Source organism: Uncinocarpus reesii, genomic scaffold (genome assembly GCF_000003515.1).
Source record: "Uncinocarpus reesii 1704 scaffold_3 genomic scaffold, whole genome shotgun sequence".
Classification (NCBI taxonomy): domain Eukaryota; kingdom Fungi; phylum Ascomycota; class Eurotiomycetes; order Onygenales; family Onygenaceae; genus Uncinocarpus; species Uncinocarpus reesii.
This window is the reverse complement of record NW_003052498.1, coordinates 3,662,548-3,683,763: the sequence shown is the minus strand read 5'-3', so window position 1 is coordinate 3,683,763 and position 21,216 is coordinate 3,662,548. Positions and strand designations below refer to the sequence as shown.

Below are 21,216 nucleotides of genomic sequence, written 5' to 3'. Positions count from 1 at the left end.
TAGGCTGGCCCGGAGGCATCACTTGTAAAAACAGTGTGGGATGTTAGATACAAAAGAAATCTTGTTTATGGGATTCCAATTCTTATCGAAACAGTCTATATAGTAGGTCTTTCACAATCAGAATATACAATGTCGCCGTAGTCTAAATGGTATTTTCCCGGCATATGAACCGGCTACGTCCCCGCGGTCCTCTCTCCATCGCCAAACAGAGGTCGAAAGATTAGATCATAGCTCCACCAGAGTCCTTCGAATGTCGCATTTTGCAGTTTGGCCAGCCACCACGGTGCCTTTCCTTTCTCGTCGCTCAAGGTCCTCCCGAGCGACATGGTGGTGAGCAAGGGGACCAACCACAGCAGGGACAGCAGTATCTGCCCCACGCGCTGTCTGAGGGAGGTGATCCGATATGCGTGGAGGGAGGCGAGATAGGTGCGATACGCGACTGGCAGGTTATGCTCCTTTGCGCCGCTGACGAGGAGGGATTTATAGCGCGGCGAGGGCTGGGAGTACGTGGGATGGCGGGCCCGGTGGGAGGTCCCGGCGCCGGCATTGCGCTTGGGGTTGTTGGCGGGCGAGAGCAGGGTGTGGGCGCGGAAGGGGGCTGTGGACGGGCGGGCGGGGACGGGCTGCGAGGGATCGTAATCGGGGGGAAAGGGATAGCAGTCTATGGCGACGTCGATGTACGAGGCGCCGCCGCCTTCTGTGGCGATAATGCGCGCGTAGTCCGCCAGGGTGACTTCGTAGACGACGCCGACGAGCGGGCCGCGCCAGACGTTGGTGTCGTCGAGGGCCGAGTCGTCGGAGCGCAGCAGCGAGCCTTTGTCGTCGCCGTCGCGGTCGTCGCGCGAGGGATCAGTGTGCGGTGCAAAATGGCCGTGGGGATACAGGGGCTGGCCGGTCTGGGGATCTCGGTACTGGGTCCCGGCGAAACAGGGCTCGAGGTAGGGAATGCCGGGCAGGTCAAAGGTGAGCGACAGATCCGGCACGCAGACGTTGATCTGGGCCAGCGGCACGATGCGACGGGTGTTGCGGAACGTCTCGGAGCTCATGTTGGAGCCGTATGCGAGGTAGAGCACCGTCTGCTGCTGGAGCAGCCCGTCCTGGCGCGGGTGCTGCTCCAGCAGGGCATCGACGTCGAGCGCATGGTCATGGGCGGCGGCCCGTTGCCTCGCGGCCGATATCTGCGGGATGGGAGCAGCGGGTATCGGGGTGGAAGTCCTCCCCTGGAAATAGTACCACGGGGTGCGCAGAGGGCCCTCGTCCAGGGTGGCTGCGGTGCTGGCCAGGGCATCGGGCGGTGCTTCGCTGGGGGCCTTTTTCGGCGGCATGCTGGTCTGCGAGCGGCTGCAACTGGGATGGTGATCTCACAACGGAGAGCGGTTGACGGGGATGTGGATATATATATATATATATATCTCTACTCAGTCAGAGATCCGGACGAAAAAAGGCCGTGGACTCAGCTTGGAGCGTTGCAGCTGGCGCAAACTGGCTGCCTGGGCATGGATTGTCTCCAACTCACCGTTAACTAGCAAGAACTAACTAGTTGTTAGTTCACGCCTTGTGTCCGCAGCTGGAGACACTCTCGGATGGACTGTCACGGCCGAGTCCCGCCGGTGCATCTTGGGATCAATGCGAGAACTGCTCGAGGAGTTGAGCAACGAGTAACTTAAACCAGCGGGCGATGCATTGTGGAATCTCCAATAGTCCATGTAGGCCTCAAAGCCAGCATCTATCAAGTTGGATTGACGCGATAGTGACAGTGTGAAGCTATTCGTTTTAATATAACTAGTCATCCAGTTAACTACATATATCATCCTAAAAAGTGTTCACGCTCAACACGACCACAGTTACAACACAAGTGGAACAAAGCATTGTTTCTACGGCTCTCTGTCTAGTACACATCATTCGTATCAATCATCCCACTGTGTTTGTTCTCCCTCTCCATCTGTGATGAGACGTGATATTGATCAATTCCTGGTAGCCTTTTACATGTCCATCTCTATGTGATGATGATATGGGTTCCGCAGGATCAACGCAGCACCCGGCCGTGGAAGCCCACTGCATGACTGAAGTCCTCGAAGCCCTCCAAAACGCCATCGAAACCACCAAGCCTGGCGAGGACGTGGTGTGAGTTTTGTCCGCAACCCTCAAATATTGCTCTGCGGATTCTAATCTCTGCTCCAGGATCCCGACACAGGCCATCGAACTGTTCCAGCGCTATCACAGGAGCGGAGACGCATCGCGGTTGCCAGACGTTCTGTTGTTGCTTGAAAAGGGACCCTGTGAGAGGCTGGATGCCACTTCTTTCGGATTCATAGTCGACTTGTTCCTCAGATCAAAACCTTGCGCGGCGAGGGACAAGGGCTTACATCTCCTGCTTGTAGGCCTCCCAGTCCTGACGTCCGTCGTGGAGGTTTGCTGCTGATATTTGGGTAGGAATCAGTACGAAATCTGACGGATAAGGCACGGAACGGACACGGCTCCGGATCTGGGCTTGCCGCATACCAGAGAAAGTCAGGGCTCGGAGACAAGTGTGGCAGGGCCGTCTTCGAGTCGTTGCTGAGAGAGAGCCCATTGGAAGCGCGCAGATGGGTAAATATCACGCCATTCCCCCTCTTGTGTGTTTCTGGCCGATCCTGACTTGAAGATAGAGCGGACAGTTTATTGTCGAGCTGCTCGTTGGCAGCAAAGCGAACCAAGACCGTTTCTTACAATTTGGAGCAGATCTAAGGTATAACACCGAACTGCATGCTTGGAGCGCGCATCTAACATGATTCTGTTCCCCCTAGGCGAATCGGCGCAATAGTCTTGAACGGCGGTGCGGATTACGATTTGAAATTCACGGCCGCGTTGATAATCCAGCAACTCAAGCCGGTGTGCCCCGATCCTGCATCGCTTTGGCCACCAGGCACGGACGAGGACATATGCCACTGGGGGCCTAAGGTCGGGAGCACGCCGCATGTGTTGTTCGAGTGTTTCAGCGTCCTAACAGGCTATATCGACGGATATATCGCCCCAAGCAGCCCTCAGCCGGGCTACTGTTCGTACGTGCAGAGGGCACGGTCGGGTCTCCAGTTCTGGGGAGGCCATAGCGACAGCGTCAGTCTTCGGGACCAGGCATTCGGAATCGCATTGAAACCGGAACAAGTCACCTTGTTTATCATCAGCGACGGCCGAGCCCAGTTCTTTGATATCCCTCGAAACTCCATTCGTAGTGTGAGAAGCGTCACGGACAAGCCGCGCCTCTGCATGCATCTGATTGCTGGCACGCACTACAGCAGAGACGGATTGCCCGCGAACGTCGAACAGATAAACGTCCACTTCTCGGACTTGGAGCTCAGGCACGCGGTAGAAAGTGAATTGGTTGCTTCTATGCAGTCCGCTCAGCAATTGTCGCAAGCACCTTTTGATTCTCGCGGCCAGGGGATGCCGGCCTCGACACAGATCACGGCGGCACGATGTGCTACATCGACTGCGATCGACCTCAGCATGCCCAGCAATGGCGAGTCCGCAGCGAGCGACATCGTAGCCGGGCACGCCGAACTCCCAGCGAAACGAACGGGCAGAGTCGCCTCGTCTGCGGCCGTGGAGCTGCCACCGCCCGACCACAGCTCTGCACCGTCTGAAACCAGCAGACCAGAGACCACAGCGCGCCCGAAACCCGCCATCAGTGCTGCAGACCAGGCGACCGAGCAGCGACATTGTGCGATGAGGTCGTCGGCGGGCGGGGAGGCCGACTTGCTCAAAGCGGTAAGACACCCGCAGCTCGACCGCTCGCTTCTCTCAGCCCACGACAACACGCCGTCCGCCGGGCGAGGATCCAACTGCGCCCGCGACATGCAGGACGGAGACGGCTCGAGGCTGAAGCGGCCCCTCCACAGGGTCAGCGGTCCCGTCTCGAGGGCGGACAACGTGGATTGGGACGAGGACCTGCGAGTTGCGCCCGACGACGAGCCGCAGCCCAGCAGGCCAAAGCAGCAGAAGCGGACGCACAAGCAACGGCCAGCGTCCACAGGCGCCAGACGGGCTGTCCAGCCGATGCTCTCTCTGAGCCCCCAGCCGCTGCAGATCCAGTCTGTGCCACGAAGGAAGACAGCCTCAAAGCAGGGCGTGCCGGCGACGCTGGCTTCACTGCGCAAGAAAAAAGCACCTGTAGCGAAAGCCGACCCAGAACTGGCTGTAGCAAAGCAGCCGCTCCGTCTACTAGGTGTCTCTGACGATCCAATCGAATCGAGTACTCCAGATGTCACCACCACAGCGGGAACAGTCGATCAGGGTGCAGCTCTCCCAGCCTTGGAGGCCCCAACTGCCCAAGCCGAACCTGGGGGCGACACTGAGAGCATTACCCTCAGCCTCGGTCCTTTCCCAGCAGCCAAGATGCTGCAAGACGATACCTTCCTGGACGAAGAATTACGGCTACTGTTTGCATGTCCCAGCAAATCACCCGGCCAGGGAGCAGACCCATACGCATCGCCGGCATCGAAGCGAAAGAACGTGTCTTCACATGGCGACACAGTATCGGCCGCTTCAGGACGCAACACCGACGAAGATGCGCGGGCGAATAAACGTTTAAAGGCTGGTCACAACAGAGGAATGGCCTGGGGCAATACACTGGCAGGTTTGATCAAAGATGCAAAACTTGTCCGCCCATATCGACCGTCATCCAAGAGAAAACCCGTCGAGGAGGACGACACTGTTCCAAAAGACGAGAACGCAACCAATGCCGCAAAGACATCTGAAGTTTCCAGAAACGTATCTCTCTTTATTGCCCGGCAAAACGCCACGGGACACAAGGCAAATGCCGGTGAGGAGATTCCGGGTGATCTAAGCTCCAGCAAGGAAGATTGGGACGCCATATACTCAAAAGACAAGGCGAAAACAGAGCAAGGAAACACCGCCAAAACTGAGAGTTGCCACGGGAGCAAAAGTGGCTATGAGAAGGCAGGAATTGGCAAGGACATGCAAATGGAAGCGCGCGTTCAACGAAGCAGTGATTCCGTGGATAAGAGCATACCTGGCATGGGCAGCGACAGAACCCGCCGGGCTGGGCCATACTCGCGTGCCTGGGGCCATGTATCGCCCGAGGATGAAGTCTTCCCTGTCAAATGCACTGGTCAAACTGTTGATGAGAACGGCAGTCCTCATCCCAAAGCGAGCACAAAAACTAGGCTGGCGAAGCCATGCCGGGGAGACAACCAAATGCAAACGCGTTCTCGAGCAAAGGACAGCCCCCTTCGAGGAGACAGTTCAGATGACAAGGAGAACGCATGGCCAGAAAGTGACCTGGAAGGGGACGCCCCGATGTTTCTTAGTTCCGACCTTTCAGGTCGGACTTTTCCAGCGAGTGCGAAGCCAGCCGCAATTCCTTTCACTACACGCTCAATCGGGAATTTCAGAGCATGGCATCGCAGCAGCCACGAGCGCGATGGTCCCCGGACTGCAGATGAAACGGAAAGCTACATCACATCAAGTTTAGCCACGACCTCGTCCGAAACCAACTGCGACTGCGCCGCCAGTGAATGGCAGGAGCGGCTGCGAGGCACGAACCAGGCCACCCTAGATATTTTATTGCAAGCAAGCAATGTAGGTCACTCAGCCGCCGAACCCCTCTGATTGCTGATTGCTGATTGCTATGCAGCGCCTAGTGCGACATTTGGCAGACGAAGAAAGTGCCATTGCGGATGTTGTCAGTGTCTATCAGAATGGAGGTGCCAGGATCATTGAGCAGCTGGAGGACACCCACGAGGAGCGAGCGATGAGGATCCGCGCGCAGATCGAGCCGGTTGAACGGACGCTGGCACAGATGACTCGGAAGATTTCGCGCCAACTGGACGACTATCGGGAGGCGCTGGACAATCCGTCGAATGCAATTGGGCGTCTGGCTGCAACGCGGGACCAGAACCGAAAGCGAATGTGCCGGCGGATCGAGGATGCAAAGACAGAGTGCGAGAAGGACGGCGAGCATGTGTTGATCTGATAGTTAACTAAAAGGTCCAAGGATGCTCGGCCCGGTATCGGACAATATCTCCTAGTTGCAAGTCTAATAAATAGTTAGAGGCGTAGTTAGCTCTTTTAGTTGTGAATATCGAACTACTTTCGTCCGAGCCATCTATGACTCAACAGCATAAAAACACAACAGCCATCTTCGGCCTCAAGGGTTAACTCGACCAGCTGTTCTCCGCGATTCCATTTCAATCAACGAGTATCTTCTCTGCTTCACTCCCGCACCCCGCCATCCACGCCCGCAATGGCATCCCAAACGGTGAGCCCCGCGCCCAACGCCCCCTTGGGCACAGCTCGTTACTGACGCCGATGACCTGCAGTGGCACATCGAGAATACAAATGTCGGCAACAGGAGCCACGCAGAAGACTGGCGGGGTCTGTAACTCCTGCCCCCGGCTGACTCCCTTGAGCCCATGACTGACCGTTGCCTGCTTGTCGTGCAGTCCGCGGCTACAACCCGCTGACGCCGCCCAACCTCCTCCAGCATGAGATCTCGCAGACGCCGCGCTCCAAGAAGACCGTCTTGATGTCCAGAGAAGAGGCGAGTGCTATTGTGAACGGCATCGACCCCAAGAACCGCCTCATGGTCATCGTCGGGCCCTGCTCGATCCACGACCCCGAGGCCGCCCTGGACTACTGCGGCCGCCTGCTCAAGCTCAAGGAGAAATACAAGGACCAGCTCTTCATCGTGATGCGATCTTACCTCGAGAAGCCCCGCACCACGGTTGGCTGGAAGGGCCTCATCAATGACCCGGACGTCGACAATTCCTTCCAGATCAACAAGGGTCTCCGCATTGCCAGGCAGCTGTTCGTCGACCTCACCGACAAGGGAATGCCCCTTGCCAGTGAGATGCTCGACACCATCTCCCCCCAGTTCCTTGCCGACCTGCTCTCTGTCGGCGCCGTCGGTGCGCGAACCACCGAGTCGCAACTCCACCGCGAACTTGCCAGCGGACTCTCCTTCCCCGTGGGGTTCAAGAACGGCACCGACGGCTCCCTGGATGTGGCTGTGGATGCGATTGGCGCTGTCAAACATCCACATCACTTCTTGAGCGTCACGAAGCCCGGCGTGGTCGCCATCGTGGGCACAATGGGCAATGAAGATTGCTTCGTGATCCTGCGCGGTGGAAAGAAGGGGCCCAACTATGATGAAGCGTCCATTGCCGCCGCGAAGAAGAGGCTCACCGAAAAGGGCCTCTCTGCCAGGCTGATGGTTGACTGCAGCCACGGCAACTCGGAGAAGAACCACAAGAACCAGCCCAAGGTTGCAAAGGTCGTTGCGGAACAGATTGCTGCTGGGGAAGATGCCATCATGGGCGTCATGGTTGAAAGCCATATTAATGAAGGTGCGTCTCCGCTGACTGACCATGAAGCTCCTTGTCCGTCGATACACTGACGCTTTTCCACCCCAATCAACAGGGAATCAACCCGTCTCCCCTTCTGGCAAAGCCGGCCTCAAATATGGTGTCAGCATCACTGATGCCTGCATTGGCTGGGAGGACACTGAATCCGTGCTCGCCACTCTCGCCGAGGCAGTCACCAAGCGACAGGCCCTTCAGGCGGAGAAGTCTAGCTCGTAATCCAATTCGAAATGCGCTTCTGGGTCAGTGAACCACCCACCACCACTCACTGGCCGGAAATAATGAATAGGCGCCTGGCGTAGTCTTCAAGCTGAAGCCGGTCTCGCCAACGTCTACACACATGACTTGAACATTGCTGTTTTCCAAGCTAGCTTCGCCTACCTCGCATGTCATCGTGTTATCTAATACGTGTGGTCCCAGCAGCTCAAGTTTTAAAAAGTTTGCATTATATGGAGTCGGGTGCAGAAGAGCAGACATTGCAAAAAGGGAGAAAAAATGAATCTTACTAGGAATTAGTATCTGCGCTCGATGCCTGTTTGCCAGGAAACATTTGGACTTTTCGGGTATAATAGTCATTGAGATTAGTTTTCTTGATAAAAGTTCTACAACTATCGCACGCTCGGAAAGCGAGTTCACCTGATTCCTGATTTCTTGATACCAAACGTAGCCCTCAACAGAACAGTGCTCAATTGTAAAGTATGGAAAAGAACGGCAGCCCACAAAAGCAGGTTGAGTATAAAGGGGGTATATCCGAGAACGACCAAGTAACCATGAACAATGCCGAAAATCCAAAAGAAACAAAAGGCCCATTTTGAAAATGCACCAGAACAAGCCAAGCGAATGAACCGGTCGTGACAAAAGCAATTCAATATATACCCATGCAAAACCCAATATTTGACACAGACCCAAACGCACAAAAAGCGGAAAGCCACCCAAACAAGCACTGCCTGCCGAATCATACGACTTCTGAGTTGTTGTTGAGAGCGGAAATCACACTGCCTCGGTGTGCTCTCCCTGGAATCCACGCTTCATCCAACGGCACAATCAGATTCGGGTTCACATACTTCCTCAGCCGTGGCGCGAGATCCTGTCCTCTAAGCCGGAGCGGTATCGAGTCCCGCTCCCACTGTGAAGGAGGAGACATTGTCGATGTCGGGGTCGGACTTTCATCCGATTCAGCAGCACGATCACGGTCAATGCTCCGCAAGGCGATGAATTTCATTAGCGGGTCGTAGGTTCGCGAAAAGAAGAAGAAAAACCACACAGTCCCGGCCAGGAGCGGAATGATCAAAATCGACCGTGTGATGGCTCTTCGAAGTGCCAGGGTGCCCGTCATCGCAAGCTGGAAAATGAAGAGGCCCACAATAACACGGCTGCAGATCATGGGCCAAGCACGGCCGGTGGAATGCTGTTGGTGATCCATGGCATAGAGCAGCTGATATTTGTAGATGAAACGGCCGATGAAAAAGTAGATTAGGCCGAAGAGACAGACCAGCCAGGAGCTCGGGAAGACGCTATAGACGACGCAGATAATGAATATGAGGATTGTTTGCGGAAGTGCGAAACCGTAGCTGAAAACGGGAGGCTTCTCCAAATCAGCGTAGTCGCGTGGTGTTTTCGCTCCCATCAGCTGGAACGGGTACATGGCCACACTTCCAAACTCCAACAAGCGGAACGGAAACAGGCCCAACCCTTGCAAGACAATCAGGTTGATGTAAAAGGGCGCAAGGGACTCGAGCGAGCTAGCTAGGGCATAGGCCACAGTAGTCGTGTCTTTGAAAACGTCTCTGAGATTCTTCCAGAATCCGTAGAAATTAGATGCGGTAGCGAAGACCGTGAAGACCAGAAAGAGATTGAAAAATGTGAAGAAGAAGTTTTTCGAGATCATGGAAAGCTCAACATCGCCGTGAGAAATCATTCCCTGCATGCTGGCGAGCCCTAACCCTTAAATATTAGCTCTGACACACGGGCAAAAAGGAGTCTTGCACAAAAGCAAAGAACGGAAGCTTACAGCTATAGATATATGGCACTAAGAGAGACAGCAGCGATAGGGTCAAAGTAGGAAGACCGGTTTGCACCAAGGATTTGATCAACGGATGCCGCGCCAGTGCGTCCGCTAATTGGGGGATGACTTTTTCGATTGCTTCCAAGTTCAACAAGTACGCGAGAGGGACAAGGAGCAGAGACCAGAAGACCGTCAGGAATCCAATGACGAGCGTAACCGACCACGTTCGCAGCCATCTTTTCGACCTGGAAAGATACGTCTTCTCCCACACAACATCGGCTGGCGCAGGGGCTAAGCTGGCAACAAACTGCATTGGAGACGGATCCAAAATGGCTTGCACTGCCATTTGACAGGCGGCAATCGATTCCATTGTCACAAACGCAAGAGGAGTTGGCGGGAATTCATTCTCCCTCATAGCTTCAATCGTCTCATCAAGGCGGCGCAGTTTTTCCTCAAAGTAATCAATGGCGTCAACGGATCTGTATCTTAGCTTGAACGGGCCATGCCATAAGCGGATCATGGGCCGTTCTTGGGTGATATCGTCGACATGAGCCTGTTCCTCGCTCGACAGCAATGCGGTGGTTTCGCTTTCATTGATTGCGTCCAATGCCGTCTGGTTGTTTGCGCGATTCCGAGCTTTTCTCCGCAGCTTCTTCGGTCGATATCCCAGGTGTTTTGTCCACGCTTCCTCCAATTTCTGAAGCACCCGTTTTCGTTCATTCATCAAGCCGTCGAGTTCCCGCCAATCGCGACATAGAGTCAGATTTTCAACCTTCCCAATCCCAAGGTTCTCGATGACCTCCTTTATCTTCTCTTCCGACCTCAATTCGGGTGGAATTCCCGACAGACGGATGGTGCGATCAGTCATCGTTGTCTGACTCCCCAAACATTGTTGGCGTATCTGAATGATCTTGTTCGTCTGATCGACCAGGAGATACATCGCTAGCCCGGTGAAAACATATGAAAATACCACATACATCCACAGATATGTCGGGTCGGTCTTCGGCTCGTCCTTGTCTCCTAGCGGCGTCAGATAAGTCTGGGACGAGGCCAGGTGCGAGAAATCCGAACTGTTGCCGTCTCTGCCGTCCCTGCCATCCCAATACTTTCCAGTATAGGCGTAATGAATGGGAAGAATGACGACAAGGGAGAAGAAGAAGGTGATGGTTAAGAAGTTGATGGCGTATTTATAGAATGACAAGAACTGACGGTTGGAGGCATGGTTAGTGCCGTGAATGGCTTAGCAGTTGAGGGCCAGCAACATACGACAAACGCATCCAATCCAGCAGAGGCCAGTACTTCCTCGTCCGTGATCTTGTACAAGACCGGAATCCACCCAAACATCGAGTCCGGGAGCTCGGGAAGCCTTGAAGCAGCGGTCCTGAGTCTTCGGCGGGCATTGTACAGCACTCTCCATTTCGGCCGTAAAACCTATCGCGAGCTCCTCGTCAGCTACCGCAGTTCTCCAAGAAGCCACAGCCCGCTAAATGGCCCACAATAGATCCCTCCGCGAGACACATACACAGAATGTTAAGAACGCGCTCAACCCCACGGCGAAACTGATCACGATCTGGGTGTACAGATCCCGCTGGCCCCTCGCCTGGTCCTGGAACTTTAGCCGGTCGTCGTGGCCTCCATCGCCATCGCCGCCAGAGGTACGTGATTGGAATGCGGTGCTGGTAACAGTCGCGAGTGCGAGCAGGGAGGGCGTCATCGGGCGCGGGATGCGTTTCCAAGCAGCCGTTGCTTCAGGGCATAGAAAAGGGCGATTCCAGTGATTCAATTAGTGAGCCCAAGAGTATAGTTATAGCAGTTTCACGAGACAGACAGCGGAACATGCATCCTCTGCAGCACCGTCTGGCTTTCCAGGCAGCTTGACTCTTTGGCATCTCGACTCCCAAAAGGGACGTTGAACAGCGCGTCGGTTGAACTTAAATCCGATGACGTCGTGATCAACAAATATCCAACTCCTGAACGACCGTTAAAACTTAACTATAATACTCCGTCTAGATGTAGAGAGGATATTGAGTGAACATAAAAGAGTCATTAATCTCTAGCCATCAGTTCGGAGTCGTTGCTCTATATGTACATCCATTGAAAATGCCATCAACTAGTTAACAAGTACAGCCATGCTGTTTGGACTACGGGCGCAACTTCGCTGCTCTCGCCTTCTGGATCTCCGAAGCATCGTAATACAGGTCGAGCAGACACGCGGCGGACCATGCCTGGGTTGGTGACTACAAGACTGTTAGACTGCACGTCAGCATGGATGGAGGCGAGAGCCTTACCGAATCAGCACAAAACTCCCCGTGTCGGTTCGTGAGCTCTGTCAGTCCTCGCCAGGTACTTTCCCTCAGCGACTTGACACACCCCTCCAGCCGCATCGTGATCTGCTGATACACATCCATCAAGCTTTGATACGAATCGTCCTTCAGCAGGCTAAACTTCAGCAACGCTCTGAGAAAGTACCCCGTTGGCCACAGCCATTCGGGTCCTTGATGGTAATTCCTCCCCTTCGCAGTTGCAAAATCAGTCGAGTCTTCCGAGTTGTTATAGTACGGGCGATAGTTCAGGTCCGTGGGGTCAAGTGTAGCCATGCCTGTTGGCCCACGGAGAACGGTATCAGCGATGGTCAAGGCATGAAACGCACGCCTGGGAGTGAAAAGATCCGGAGCAACCACCATGGCTATCGTAAAGTTGGGCCGGAGCTGATAGTCTTCGTAACCTTTCCCAGATCGGTATACATCTTTGTAGATGCCGCGGCGGTTAACAACTGAGCTGTTCACATCGAACAGCCTGTCCTCATCAGGCTCCACGGGCACGTAGTAACACCTCTCGAAATTTGCCTTTAGCCTATCAACCCAGTCAAGGAAGGTGATCGTCTGGCCGGAACCAATATCAACTCCATTGTGCGAGTAAAGGCCATCTTTTCTTAGATTCGAGATCCATCGCAGCGCGCTGTATTGCAAGCCAGTGATTTCAATCGGCGCGCCATCCCTTGGGGTGCCGGGATAACCACGGTTCCCGGCTTTGTCGCTCTCGCCCATCTTGTCCATCCAAGTCCCACAGTTCCACTGGTTTCCTCCAAACATGATCCCGGTTTGCCAGTCAACATGAACATTCACCTGAAATCCCTCTGGCTTCATTTGCATATCCAACTCAGGGCCGGCATTGTGTTCCCGATATGATATGCCTGAAGCATGTCTCTGTAGGATCTCCTGGATGACCTCGGCAATAGTCGACTGGTGGCTATACGCCCTTTCATCGTCAAACGAAAACCACGTGTCATCATACGGTAGAAATCGACGGGAGACCTTTTCATCCAAAATCCGAATACCTTCTGGAACGATGTGGGTATAATCTTGGATCGCTTGCAGAAAAAACCAAACAGAATCGCGAGAGTTGTATCTAGGAAGCTTTCCAGATGAAAGCAGATTGGGTATCATGCCATGTTTCAACACACTTGCAAAAGCGAGAATATGCTCTTTCGCATCATCAAATCGACCAGCGGCGAGGAGTAACCCCCGGAGCGAAATAAACACATCGCGGCCCCAGCACCTCGCCCAGTCTGTGGCAAAATGTGGCAGGCCAGCAGCAAGGCAAGGTACCTGCTTTGTAGGGTAAAGCGAAGCAGATTTCACCTCGCCCATCTGCTGCACGCTTACCAACGCCAGCTCATGGATGAAATGCTGACCATGCTCAATGATGACTCCTAACCCATGAATCGCACGTCGGCAGGCCGCATCGTACGCAGCTTTAATAATGATAGTAAAATATCTGGGCAACAAAAAATTCGGGACTCGGCGAACCGCGTTAAGCCGATCCTCAAGCCACTTTGTTGGGCCTTCCAGTTGTGAATAATTCTGGTGCGAGATGGCCCGTCGCATTCGTCCAACGACAAAATCAAGTGCCCATTGACCGTCTCTCAGATTGTCACAAAGCGGATGGCCAAGATCATTTTGTTTAATGATGGCTTCCAGGATACTCCACCACCCTTGGAGTCCAGCATAAACAAGAGGGCCGAAATTTGGTATATTATAGACTCCATCCTTCCCACCGCTAGAGTCCCTTTCCTCGGAGTCGCAGCGATATAATACAAAATTTAGTGCGGTTAAATCGACACGGGCGAAAGCTTCGTCCACATCAGCAGTGATGAAATCACTCAGCCCGATCGGTAGATCCTGCTCGTTGATATGCGTTTCTAGTAAGGCAATAGAGCCTGGTGGAAACTTTCCGGGGCAAGATACTATCGTATTGTCACCGCATTCTTCGATTCGGAATCCCGAAAGTTCAGAGACACGGCTGGGTAAGCCTCTCAAGAATTGTTTATCTGATGTGATAGTCTGTTTTGTTTCGTTGCTGTTATCGACTTCAAGTTTCCAAGCACCTAAAAGGCTCGCTTTAGTGCCTGTCAGATGAACGGGAGAGAAAGTATGCTCATCCGGAGAATCGGCAAAAGCAGTACGTGATATAAGCAAAATGCCCTTTCTTGTGTGTGGATGAACCCTGTGAACGGTTATATATTCTCCATCGTGGTGAATATGGGTTTCATCGTACTGATCAACAGCCATCTCCGTATGCAGCTTGTTCAACAGCTTCTTGAGACCACCTATACCCCCTTCGCCAGTGAGACCCTGCACTTCGGCCTCCGAAAATGAAGACTGGTATGATCGCCCATCTGTTACGAGATTGACGTGTTCAGGGTATACTTCATCGTACCCCATTACGCTGCCAATCGCAGAAGCGCACATTGCTACCAGTGCTGCATTAGGCAGCGTGTCCCTAGCATCCCGCTTCTGGGCCGGAGCTTCATTATCATGTGTACAATCCATGAAAAGCGCATGCACGGAAGTTTGCCGGATATGATTGAGGATGGTATTGTCTTCCCTTTGACACCAGTGCGACAATAAACTCGGGTCAAAGCTGCCAATAGGACGGCCACCGTGACGGTGAACCAGTCGACTGAGCTCAGCGGAGCTCCATGCCTGCATTGCCTCCCTGATCAAAGCCGTCAGCCCAAGTCGCTTTGTGAACAAATAATCGGCCTCCTCCGAACCCGTGAATAGTTCTGCAAAAACCATTAAATTGGGACGAACGCGTCGGGCTTCATGCAGTAAGTACTCCGCTACGTGTAAAGGAGTAGAGTGGCAGTTGTCAATACGAAAGCCCGCGAAGTATTTCGCCATGAGCTTTGTATACTGGGTCATATACCCCCACAAAAATGGATTATCCTCGAAGGACTCTCCGTAGCGTAGTTTAACACAATCGCCCCAAACAATGACTTCTCGTTTTAGGTAAGCCCGAGAGTCGGGTCCCGCGTTGTCCCTTAGAGCATCTGCGTTCCATACCCATCCGTTGTTAAGTAGGGCAAGCGACTTGGAGCTATGCACTTTGGTAACCTCATTCAATGGAAGGCGGGTAAAATAGGTTTCAATGAGAGGACTGTCTTTTGTAACAGGGCCTAGCTTCGGTCCATGTTCATCCAAGCGGAGATACTTGATCCGATTGAAGAGCTGGTCGAAAATTTCCGAGACATCTTTGTCAAACTCCTGGAACAACGGCAGGTTCAGAGCATCCAGTGTCTTGGTAACATTCTCTTCAACCGCCTGAGAGTCTGTAGTCGTCTCATCAAACCGGCCATAGAGCGCGGTGAGTAGTGCAGCCCCAATTTGGGGATTCACCCGTCTGCTGTATCGACCCAAAACCCGATTGTCGTTTTCAAATGCCTTTTTGCGTAGGAAAGCAGCCTTCTTCTCAAACGGCCATTGCCGAATTTGATCTAATCCCCCAACGCCAACGTCTCCAAATCCCCCTTTGGGATACTCGATATTCCCGGACCTCCATGCATCAATGATGGATTTTGTACCATGTTTGACATCGACAGTGTAAAATTCCCATAGCCTAATCTTTTCGATGACATGTGGCCTCATCTGATGCACCACTGTAGCCAGGTCATCAACTGTCTTGAATTCCGTGGGCAAACCCAGAGTTGCCAGGTCATCTCCGTATTTCAAAAGGGCGTCGTCTAACTCCAAAGCAGCTTCTAGCCAGGGTGCTGTTTCCACGTTGTAGCCAGCTTCAGGGTGCTCCTGAAGCCATTTGCTGTTGTGAGCAGTATGGTTCCAGACGACATCGGTCAGCGCAAGCAGTCCGTAATCCTTTTCCATTCTTGTGACCATATCCGTGATATCATCCTCTCCATTTGGGAACGAATGCCGATCGAACTCTAGTTGGCCATATATGCTATATGGCGAATTTGATGCTCCCCTTGTCATCAGCGGGGTGAAATGGACAACATTGTATCCGCGTTGACCGATCCCTTTAAGATGCTTATCCCAGCCGGTCGGATATCTTCCCATGAACTTGGAGACAACGGAGAATATTGACAAGGATTCAACAGGCATCCGTTCGCCATTGAGCCTGATATCGGGGCATACGTCTATATAAAATGTCTCTGTTCTCGTCTCTGCATGGGGCGAGGGGGTAGGATCGTCGGAGAGATTGGAAAGAAGACTATAGGTGATATAAAAGGAGAATGCCCCGGCGCGAGTAATTGGGATGTCGATCTTAAATTCTCGGTTGAATTCCGGTTCCAATCCATAATTCACAGTTAGTTTGCAGTCATGGCTCGACCGGCGAGATACTCACCTAAACTTCCTGAATTTGCTGCTTTCAAAACAATCCTTGGGAGCGGGAATGTTCACCCATAAGTTTCCCTTTCTGCAGATAGGGCTGCTGCCCTCGATCACAAATCGGAGCAGGTACGGCGGGTCACTGGGAGGCGGGAGATAGATATACCCTCCTGGGATGTCGGGAGCACCATCGCTCTTCAGCGGGAGGAGATAAACCTGCGTTGGTGCCGCCATTTTGTTTGATCAGCAGAGGCCGCAGTTGTCTCAAGGTTGCAGTTTCACCACAAGCCCCAAGATCATTTCTCAGGTCAGTGCCTGCTGGGTTGCAAGTCAAGGCATCTTGAAGACGGTTGTTGGTCTGCATGCGATGACGTCACTCTACCTAGGTCCACCCATCTGCACTGCCTATGGGCTATCTAGCAAGCCCTGAGGTTGAGCTTCACTTGTTATTGTGCACAAGCCTGGGTAAATGGACATGGAAAGGCACTCTGGTTGCAGTGCTGAAATTAGCTTGAACGGAAGCTTCACATTGCCAAATGCAGAATATACTCCATGATCGATTGAGAAAGCTACTTTCCAGAGATGCAGGCAAAACCAACCCTCGCCTATCGCCCAAAATTCGCCTTTGTAAATCAATGCAAATGATGGCTTCCACATGAAGGGTAATAATTGCTCAAGCAAAAAGATTATAGAAAAACAGCGTCCATGCCTAAATTCAGCTTCAAGGAAAGGCGAAATCACATGCGCATACATCGAGTCTACGCCAACTGCCGAGAGAAAAACGTGCTGATCTGATCAAGAAAAAAGATAGGACCATGGCAGCAAAATTACCGTTCAATCAGTGCTGGGATATCTTCGACCTTGACAGTGCCCGCAAGGATGCCTATGACGAGGATGAGTAGCTGCTACACAGATTGGGCAATATTGGATTCGTAGGCTTACCGTAGACTGCTGTAAAAAGGGGGAACTCGTTCTCTAGCCCTTGCTTCTTCAGAAACGCGTTTACCTCCCGGGCACTGAGTGTGCCTTGCAGCATCTGCCCGTTGAGCTCAGTCTTCTCAACCTCCTCAACCGTCAGCCCGCGCTCAACTGCCAGCTTGGCGCAACGGTGGTTGCGACCACCGTTGCAACTGGTGATTAGGTCGGCAACACCACAACTCTCTTCAGTAAACGTCTGAGGGTTCACCGTCTCGCCGAAAAACCGTTTACCGAATTTTACCATTTCCAACAGCCCAACCCGCATAATCGCGGCTTTTGCGTTGTCTCCCCAGCCTTTACCATCAACAAACCCAGTTGCCAAAGCCACGATGTTTTTCAAAGCCCCCCCAAGAGATACGCCTGCAACATCATCCACAACACGGACGTGGAAGTATGGGCGATGGAACAAAGTCTTAATAAGGGCTTGGTCAACGGGAGGATATTCCGCCGGCATGGGCCTAAGTTTCACCGCCGAGTAGCTTCCGGAGGAGTCTTTATGTTGAAAATGGGCTATTTCGTTGACGTTCACGGCCGAGGAGGCAGGCGACATATTTTGCGGCGTCGGGGCTTTGGAGTCGTAGTGAGGTGGGTCGTATGCGATTGTTGTTTCCGAGTAGAGTCCCTTGGCGATCTCGCTGGCAATGTTCGCACCGGACAATGCTCCGCAATAGATACCGAGCTCCCTGCCGATGACCTCTGAAAACAAGCTGATACCCTGGTCTGTGACACTGACACCTTTAATACACGAGATTGCCCTTGCAAAGGGTAGGATATGCCCTTTTAGCTTTTGGCAGATTCCCACAATGAACTGATGGGGCAAGTTGAAAACCAGAATGCTGGAATCCTTGACAGAGTCCTCCAGCGAAGGGTTTGCACGCAAATTTTCGGGCAGAGTGATATTTGGCAGGTATTTGACATTTTCGCGGAGCTGGTTGATGACCTCCGTCAGGCGTTGAGGGCCGCTACAGAGGGGAGAGGACGGGTTATAATGCCTCGAGCTCTTGGGAATTTCGACTTGTTCTTCGTACACCCACATGTTGACAATTGGTTCAAAAAGGTCCGGGTTTGCAGCGACGTTCTCGGCGACCATCTTGGAGATTGAGGAGCCCCTAGGACCACGTTAATCACCTGCGCAGGCTCCGGGAAAGAAAGAATAACGTTACCAGTTCCCGGACCCGACAACGGTCACCTTGTGCTTTCTCGTGTACGGGGAAAGTCGAGCCATGGTGTGCTTTCGCCTCGAATGGATACTTGACGGATCAAAACCTCGAGTAAGTTGAGTAGAGAAGAAGTGAGGAGCAGACACTGATGATAGGCGACGAAGACTGAGTTGTGAGAGAAGAGTAAGCTGCAGGCCTCCCATGCAGTTCGAGGTAACAGAGACAGAAACAGTTCAGCACCAGCAATTTGCACTTTTTGGCAGCCAAAAGGATTCGATTTGTGCCTGAAGAAACAAACCAAAAACAGGAGCAGCCAGTGGATGACATAATATAAATGAGATTATGTAATGAGCCTAGACCCTGTCATGTGGCATGATGTCATCATTTACTGTTTACATAATATACATAATGCAAACAGCACAAACTGAGAGCCTTCAAAATTGCAGAAGAAGAGAAAAGAAGAAGAATGAGAAACAAGAGAAACAACAGACAGTCAATTCCTCACAGGCGGATACAATGGTCAGTATCATCTATAAAACAGCTTCTGATCACTGGATTGTCTAATGAGATATCGGGTTTAGGCACCTGTTCGCCCTAAGAGCAATTCCAAGTCCGCACCATCATCGCGAGACACACCCTCCAAGGGAAACGAAGCATCCGGTTTCGCGGATTCCGCCTTTCACACATCCAAGAAGGACAAGCGCGTCATAAAACATTCGACTTTTGTTTCGAAAATCGAAAAATCCCACAAAAAACCGCTCAAGCGCCGCCGCCCTTCGAAAAAGCTGGTCGCGAACCTCGACTCGCTCGCTGAGGCTTTGCCGGACGCTGACGATAATCCACGCGCAGACAGCCAGGTCAACATCATCAAGCAAAAGAGCTTGAAACACAGACCTGGCGCTATGAAACGGAAAGAAAAGCTAGATCAATTCGAGAGGAGCCGCTTTGCGAAAAACATGGCACAGATGGCCCGCATGGAGTCGACGGGACCAGCCTCGACTTCAGACGGGACTCCAACAGCCACACAATCTTCATCATCTAATCGGTGGACTGCTTTGAGAAATTTCATCTCACACACTATAGATCAAAACCCGGAATTCAAACGATGAAGATTCAACACGTTGAAATCCCCCTGGGGATAGCTCATGGAGCAATCCCGGGCAAGGGAAGCACGGTGTCTTCCCGCCAATGTGCCGCGCACATCGACATAGCTCCGAAATACATACCCGCCCTACCCTTTATACCTTGGGCCATGTTGCCGTAATCGTGCTTTGAAGGTTATTGGTAACTACCTTTGATCCTTGTGAAAGCCCCCGAGAGCTTTAGAGCCAGACACCCCCACAGGCCCAGCCAGGTGAACTGCATTAGTTCTCATAAAATTGATAGATATTTGCAGTTCCTTGAGTTTTGATGGCCTCAGCAATCTTCGTACTAGTTTTACAAATTCTTGTCAAAGACACATCGCAGCGCCGCTAAATGATGGACATATTGGCGAACGGTGAACCCGGCTTAGCTCTGATAGATATCAATCTCCTCAAGGAGCCGATAGCCAGTCAATCTCACATTATATACTCCGTAGTCAAACGTCTTGGCACAGCATTTCAGAGGAAACGTCCAGTCCAGTCTCTTTGTCTCCTAAGCAACGACTCTAACAACACATAGAAACAACATGTCAGAGATGTTTGATCAATATCGTACTCAGCATCGACATATCCCTTCAAGATCCAATGGATGACACCATGATAGGCCGCTGGCTCTCGGACCTGCCCATGGACGATCCAGCCCGCAAGTCGACCTCAAAGCCCATGCTGCGGCGCTTCATCCTCCATACTAAGCCGATAAAGTACCTGCATCTCCTAGGATCAGGCACTGAAGGCGTGGTCTACCGCGTGGAAATCGAGGGAAAGGAGTATGCGATCAAAGTGGTGAGTCCATGCTATTACTCTATAAACAGTACGTCGGTACAACTATCCCGCATGGTATTTTCCTAGAATATGCCTCTACCCTACTAAAGCACATTGTTGATGATTGAGAATGATACTCAGTTCCGCAACTGGACCTACACCGGCACCAAACTCAAAGGCCGCGCCCAGCACTACACATTCCCCATCGCGAACGAGGCCCGAGCCTTTGCCCGTCTTGACAGCATAGGCCAAAACGGTACATGGGCAGTAAAATGCCATGGCTGGATGAAGATCTCTGGTCGCCAGCGCCTCAAAAGTATGCGTGAATACACCTGTTGGGCCATTGTCAAAGACTACCTACCACACCCAGTCTCGATATCAGATATCCCTGAAATTCGACGGAAGATGAAAATTGCCCGCAAGGCGCTCATTCATCCGAGCGATACGCAGCCGTGTAACTATCGAGACTCGTTCTTTGTTGATTTGGGCCGTGTCAAGACGCATCCATATCCACCCCAGATGTGGTCAAACCGGGAGCGGAGGGAGTTTTTTACCTGGTTCGATGGATATGCTAGTCGATGGGAGGTTTCCGTCCGGGATGGATCAGTTGTCGAGGGCTGGTTGAATCAGGAATTTAAGCGGTCCATTGCGGAGGTGGAGGCTCGAAACAAACGAGATGAGGCCGCGAAACAGCGAAAGCTCCTTGCTACCGTTCCTGATGCAACTGCTGATGATCAGTCGGATTGGACGTCGAATTCTTCCTGAAGTTTAATATCATAGGCTGCTTTGTCTTCCACTTTACGTGCTATGAATTTGTCCATGTTCGGCATCCAATAGTGATAGGTGATTTCGACAAAATTGGGGTCCTCATGGTCATTTCCCGCAAATCTCGGGCGGATATGGTCATAAAATATTGAGAATAGACCAGTAGGGCTGATCAGGGCAAGCGAGTACCAGAATGTCTTAGTCTCCCATCCTTTATTCATGATGCTAAGCAGTGTCGTCTTTTTATCATAAATCTGTTTTTCCTCCTGTGCTAGGATACTCATAAACTCCTCGCGTAGTAGGTTAAACTGGACGGTGTCAATTTCATCCACCGCTTGACTTGTAAGCCAGCGGGGAGGATGGATCATTTCAATGGGGCGGGAACATGCCCATTCCAAATCAATAATGCAT

The 21,216-nt window shown here is 52.3% G+C and overlaps 8 protein-coding genes across 8 annotated transcripts; 4 read left to right on the top strand and 4 right to left on the bottom strand.

Annotated features, from left to right (window-relative positions):
- Window positions 1–173: 173 nt before the first annotated feature.
- Window positions 174–1,325, bottom strand: UREG_06034 (uncharacterized protein; the record flags this gene model as incomplete). Its single annotated transcript, XM_002585299.1, has 1 exon — window positions 174–1,325. The coding sequence occupies one exon, from the start codon at window positions 1,323–1,325 to the stop codon at window positions 174–176; it is 1,152 nt and encodes a 383-aa protein (XP_002585345.1).
- Window positions 1,326–2,011: 686 nt separating this feature from the next.
- On the top strand, window positions 2,012–5,974 carry UREG_06033 (uncharacterized protein; the record flags this gene model as incomplete). Its single annotated transcript, XM_002585298.1, has 5 exons — window positions 2,012–2,124; window positions 2,182–2,410; window positions 2,434–2,615; window positions 2,787–5,580; window positions 5,636–5,974. 5 exons carry the CDS (start codon window positions 2,012–2,014, stop codon window positions 5,972–5,974), a joined length of 3,657 nt encoding a protein of 1,218 aa, XP_002585344.1.
- A 270-nt stretch (window positions 5,975–6,244) lies between these two features.
- UREG_06032 (3-deoxy-7-phosphoheptulonate synthase) lies at window positions 6,245–7,580 on the top strand (the record flags this gene model as incomplete). The annotated part of the gene is made up of 4 exons (XM_002585297.1): window positions 6,245–6,259; window positions 6,321–6,375; window positions 6,444–7,346; window positions 7,420–7,580. 4 exons carry the CDS (start codon window positions 6,245–6,247, stop codon window positions 7,578–7,580), a joined length of 1,134 nt encoding a protein of 377 aa, XP_002585343.1.
- Window positions 7,581–8,316: 736 nt separating this feature from the next.
- On the bottom strand, window positions 8,317–11,080 carry UREG_06031 (uncharacterized protein; the record flags this gene model as incomplete). The annotated part of the gene is made up of 4 exons (XM_002585296.1): window positions 8,317–9,299; window positions 9,373–10,570; window positions 10,633–10,797; window positions 10,889–11,080. The coding sequence occupies 4 exons, from the start codon at window positions 11,078–11,080 to the stop codon at window positions 8,317–8,319; spliced, it is 2,538 nt and encodes an 845-aa protein (XP_002585342.1).
- A 523-nt stretch (window positions 11,081–11,603) lies between these two features.
- On the bottom strand, window positions 11,604–16,232 carry UREG_06030 (uncharacterized protein; the record flags this gene model as incomplete). Its single annotated transcript, XM_002585295.1, has 3 exons — window positions 11,604–11,619; window positions 11,737–15,879; window positions 16,015–16,232. 3 exons carry the CDS (start codon window positions 16,230–16,232, stop codon window positions 11,604–11,606), a joined length of 4,377 nt encoding a protein of 1,458 aa, XP_002585341.1.
- A 593-nt stretch (window positions 16,233–16,825) lies between these two features.
- On the bottom strand, window positions 16,826–18,201 carry UREG_06029 (glycerol-3-phosphate dehydrogenase (NAD+); the record flags this gene model as incomplete). The annotated part of the gene is made up of 3 exons (XM_002585294.1): window positions 16,826–16,881; window positions 16,941–18,085; window positions 18,140–18,201. The coding sequence occupies 3 exons, from the start codon at window positions 18,199–18,201 to the stop codon at window positions 16,826–16,828; spliced, it is 1,263 nt and encodes a 420-aa protein (XP_002585340.1).
- A 343-nt stretch (window positions 18,202–18,544) lies between these two features.
- On the top strand, window positions 18,545–19,245 carry UREG_06028 (uncharacterized protein; the record flags this gene model as incomplete). The annotated part of the gene is made up of 2 exons (XM_002585293.1): window positions 18,545–18,655; window positions 18,718–19,245. 2 exons carry the CDS (start codon window positions 18,545–18,547, stop codon window positions 19,243–19,245), a joined length of 639 nt encoding a protein of 212 aa, XP_002585339.1.
- A 630-nt stretch (window positions 19,246–19,875) lies between these two features.
- On the top strand, window positions 19,876–20,805 carry UREG_06027 (uncharacterized protein; the record flags this gene model as incomplete). Its single annotated transcript, XM_002585292.1, has 2 exons — window positions 19,876–20,061; window positions 20,182–20,805. The coding sequence occupies 2 exons, from the start codon at window positions 19,876–19,878 to the stop codon at window positions 20,803–20,805; spliced, it is 810 nt and encodes a 269-aa protein (XP_002585338.1).
- Between the last annotated feature and the right edge of the window lie 411 nt (window positions 20,806–21,216).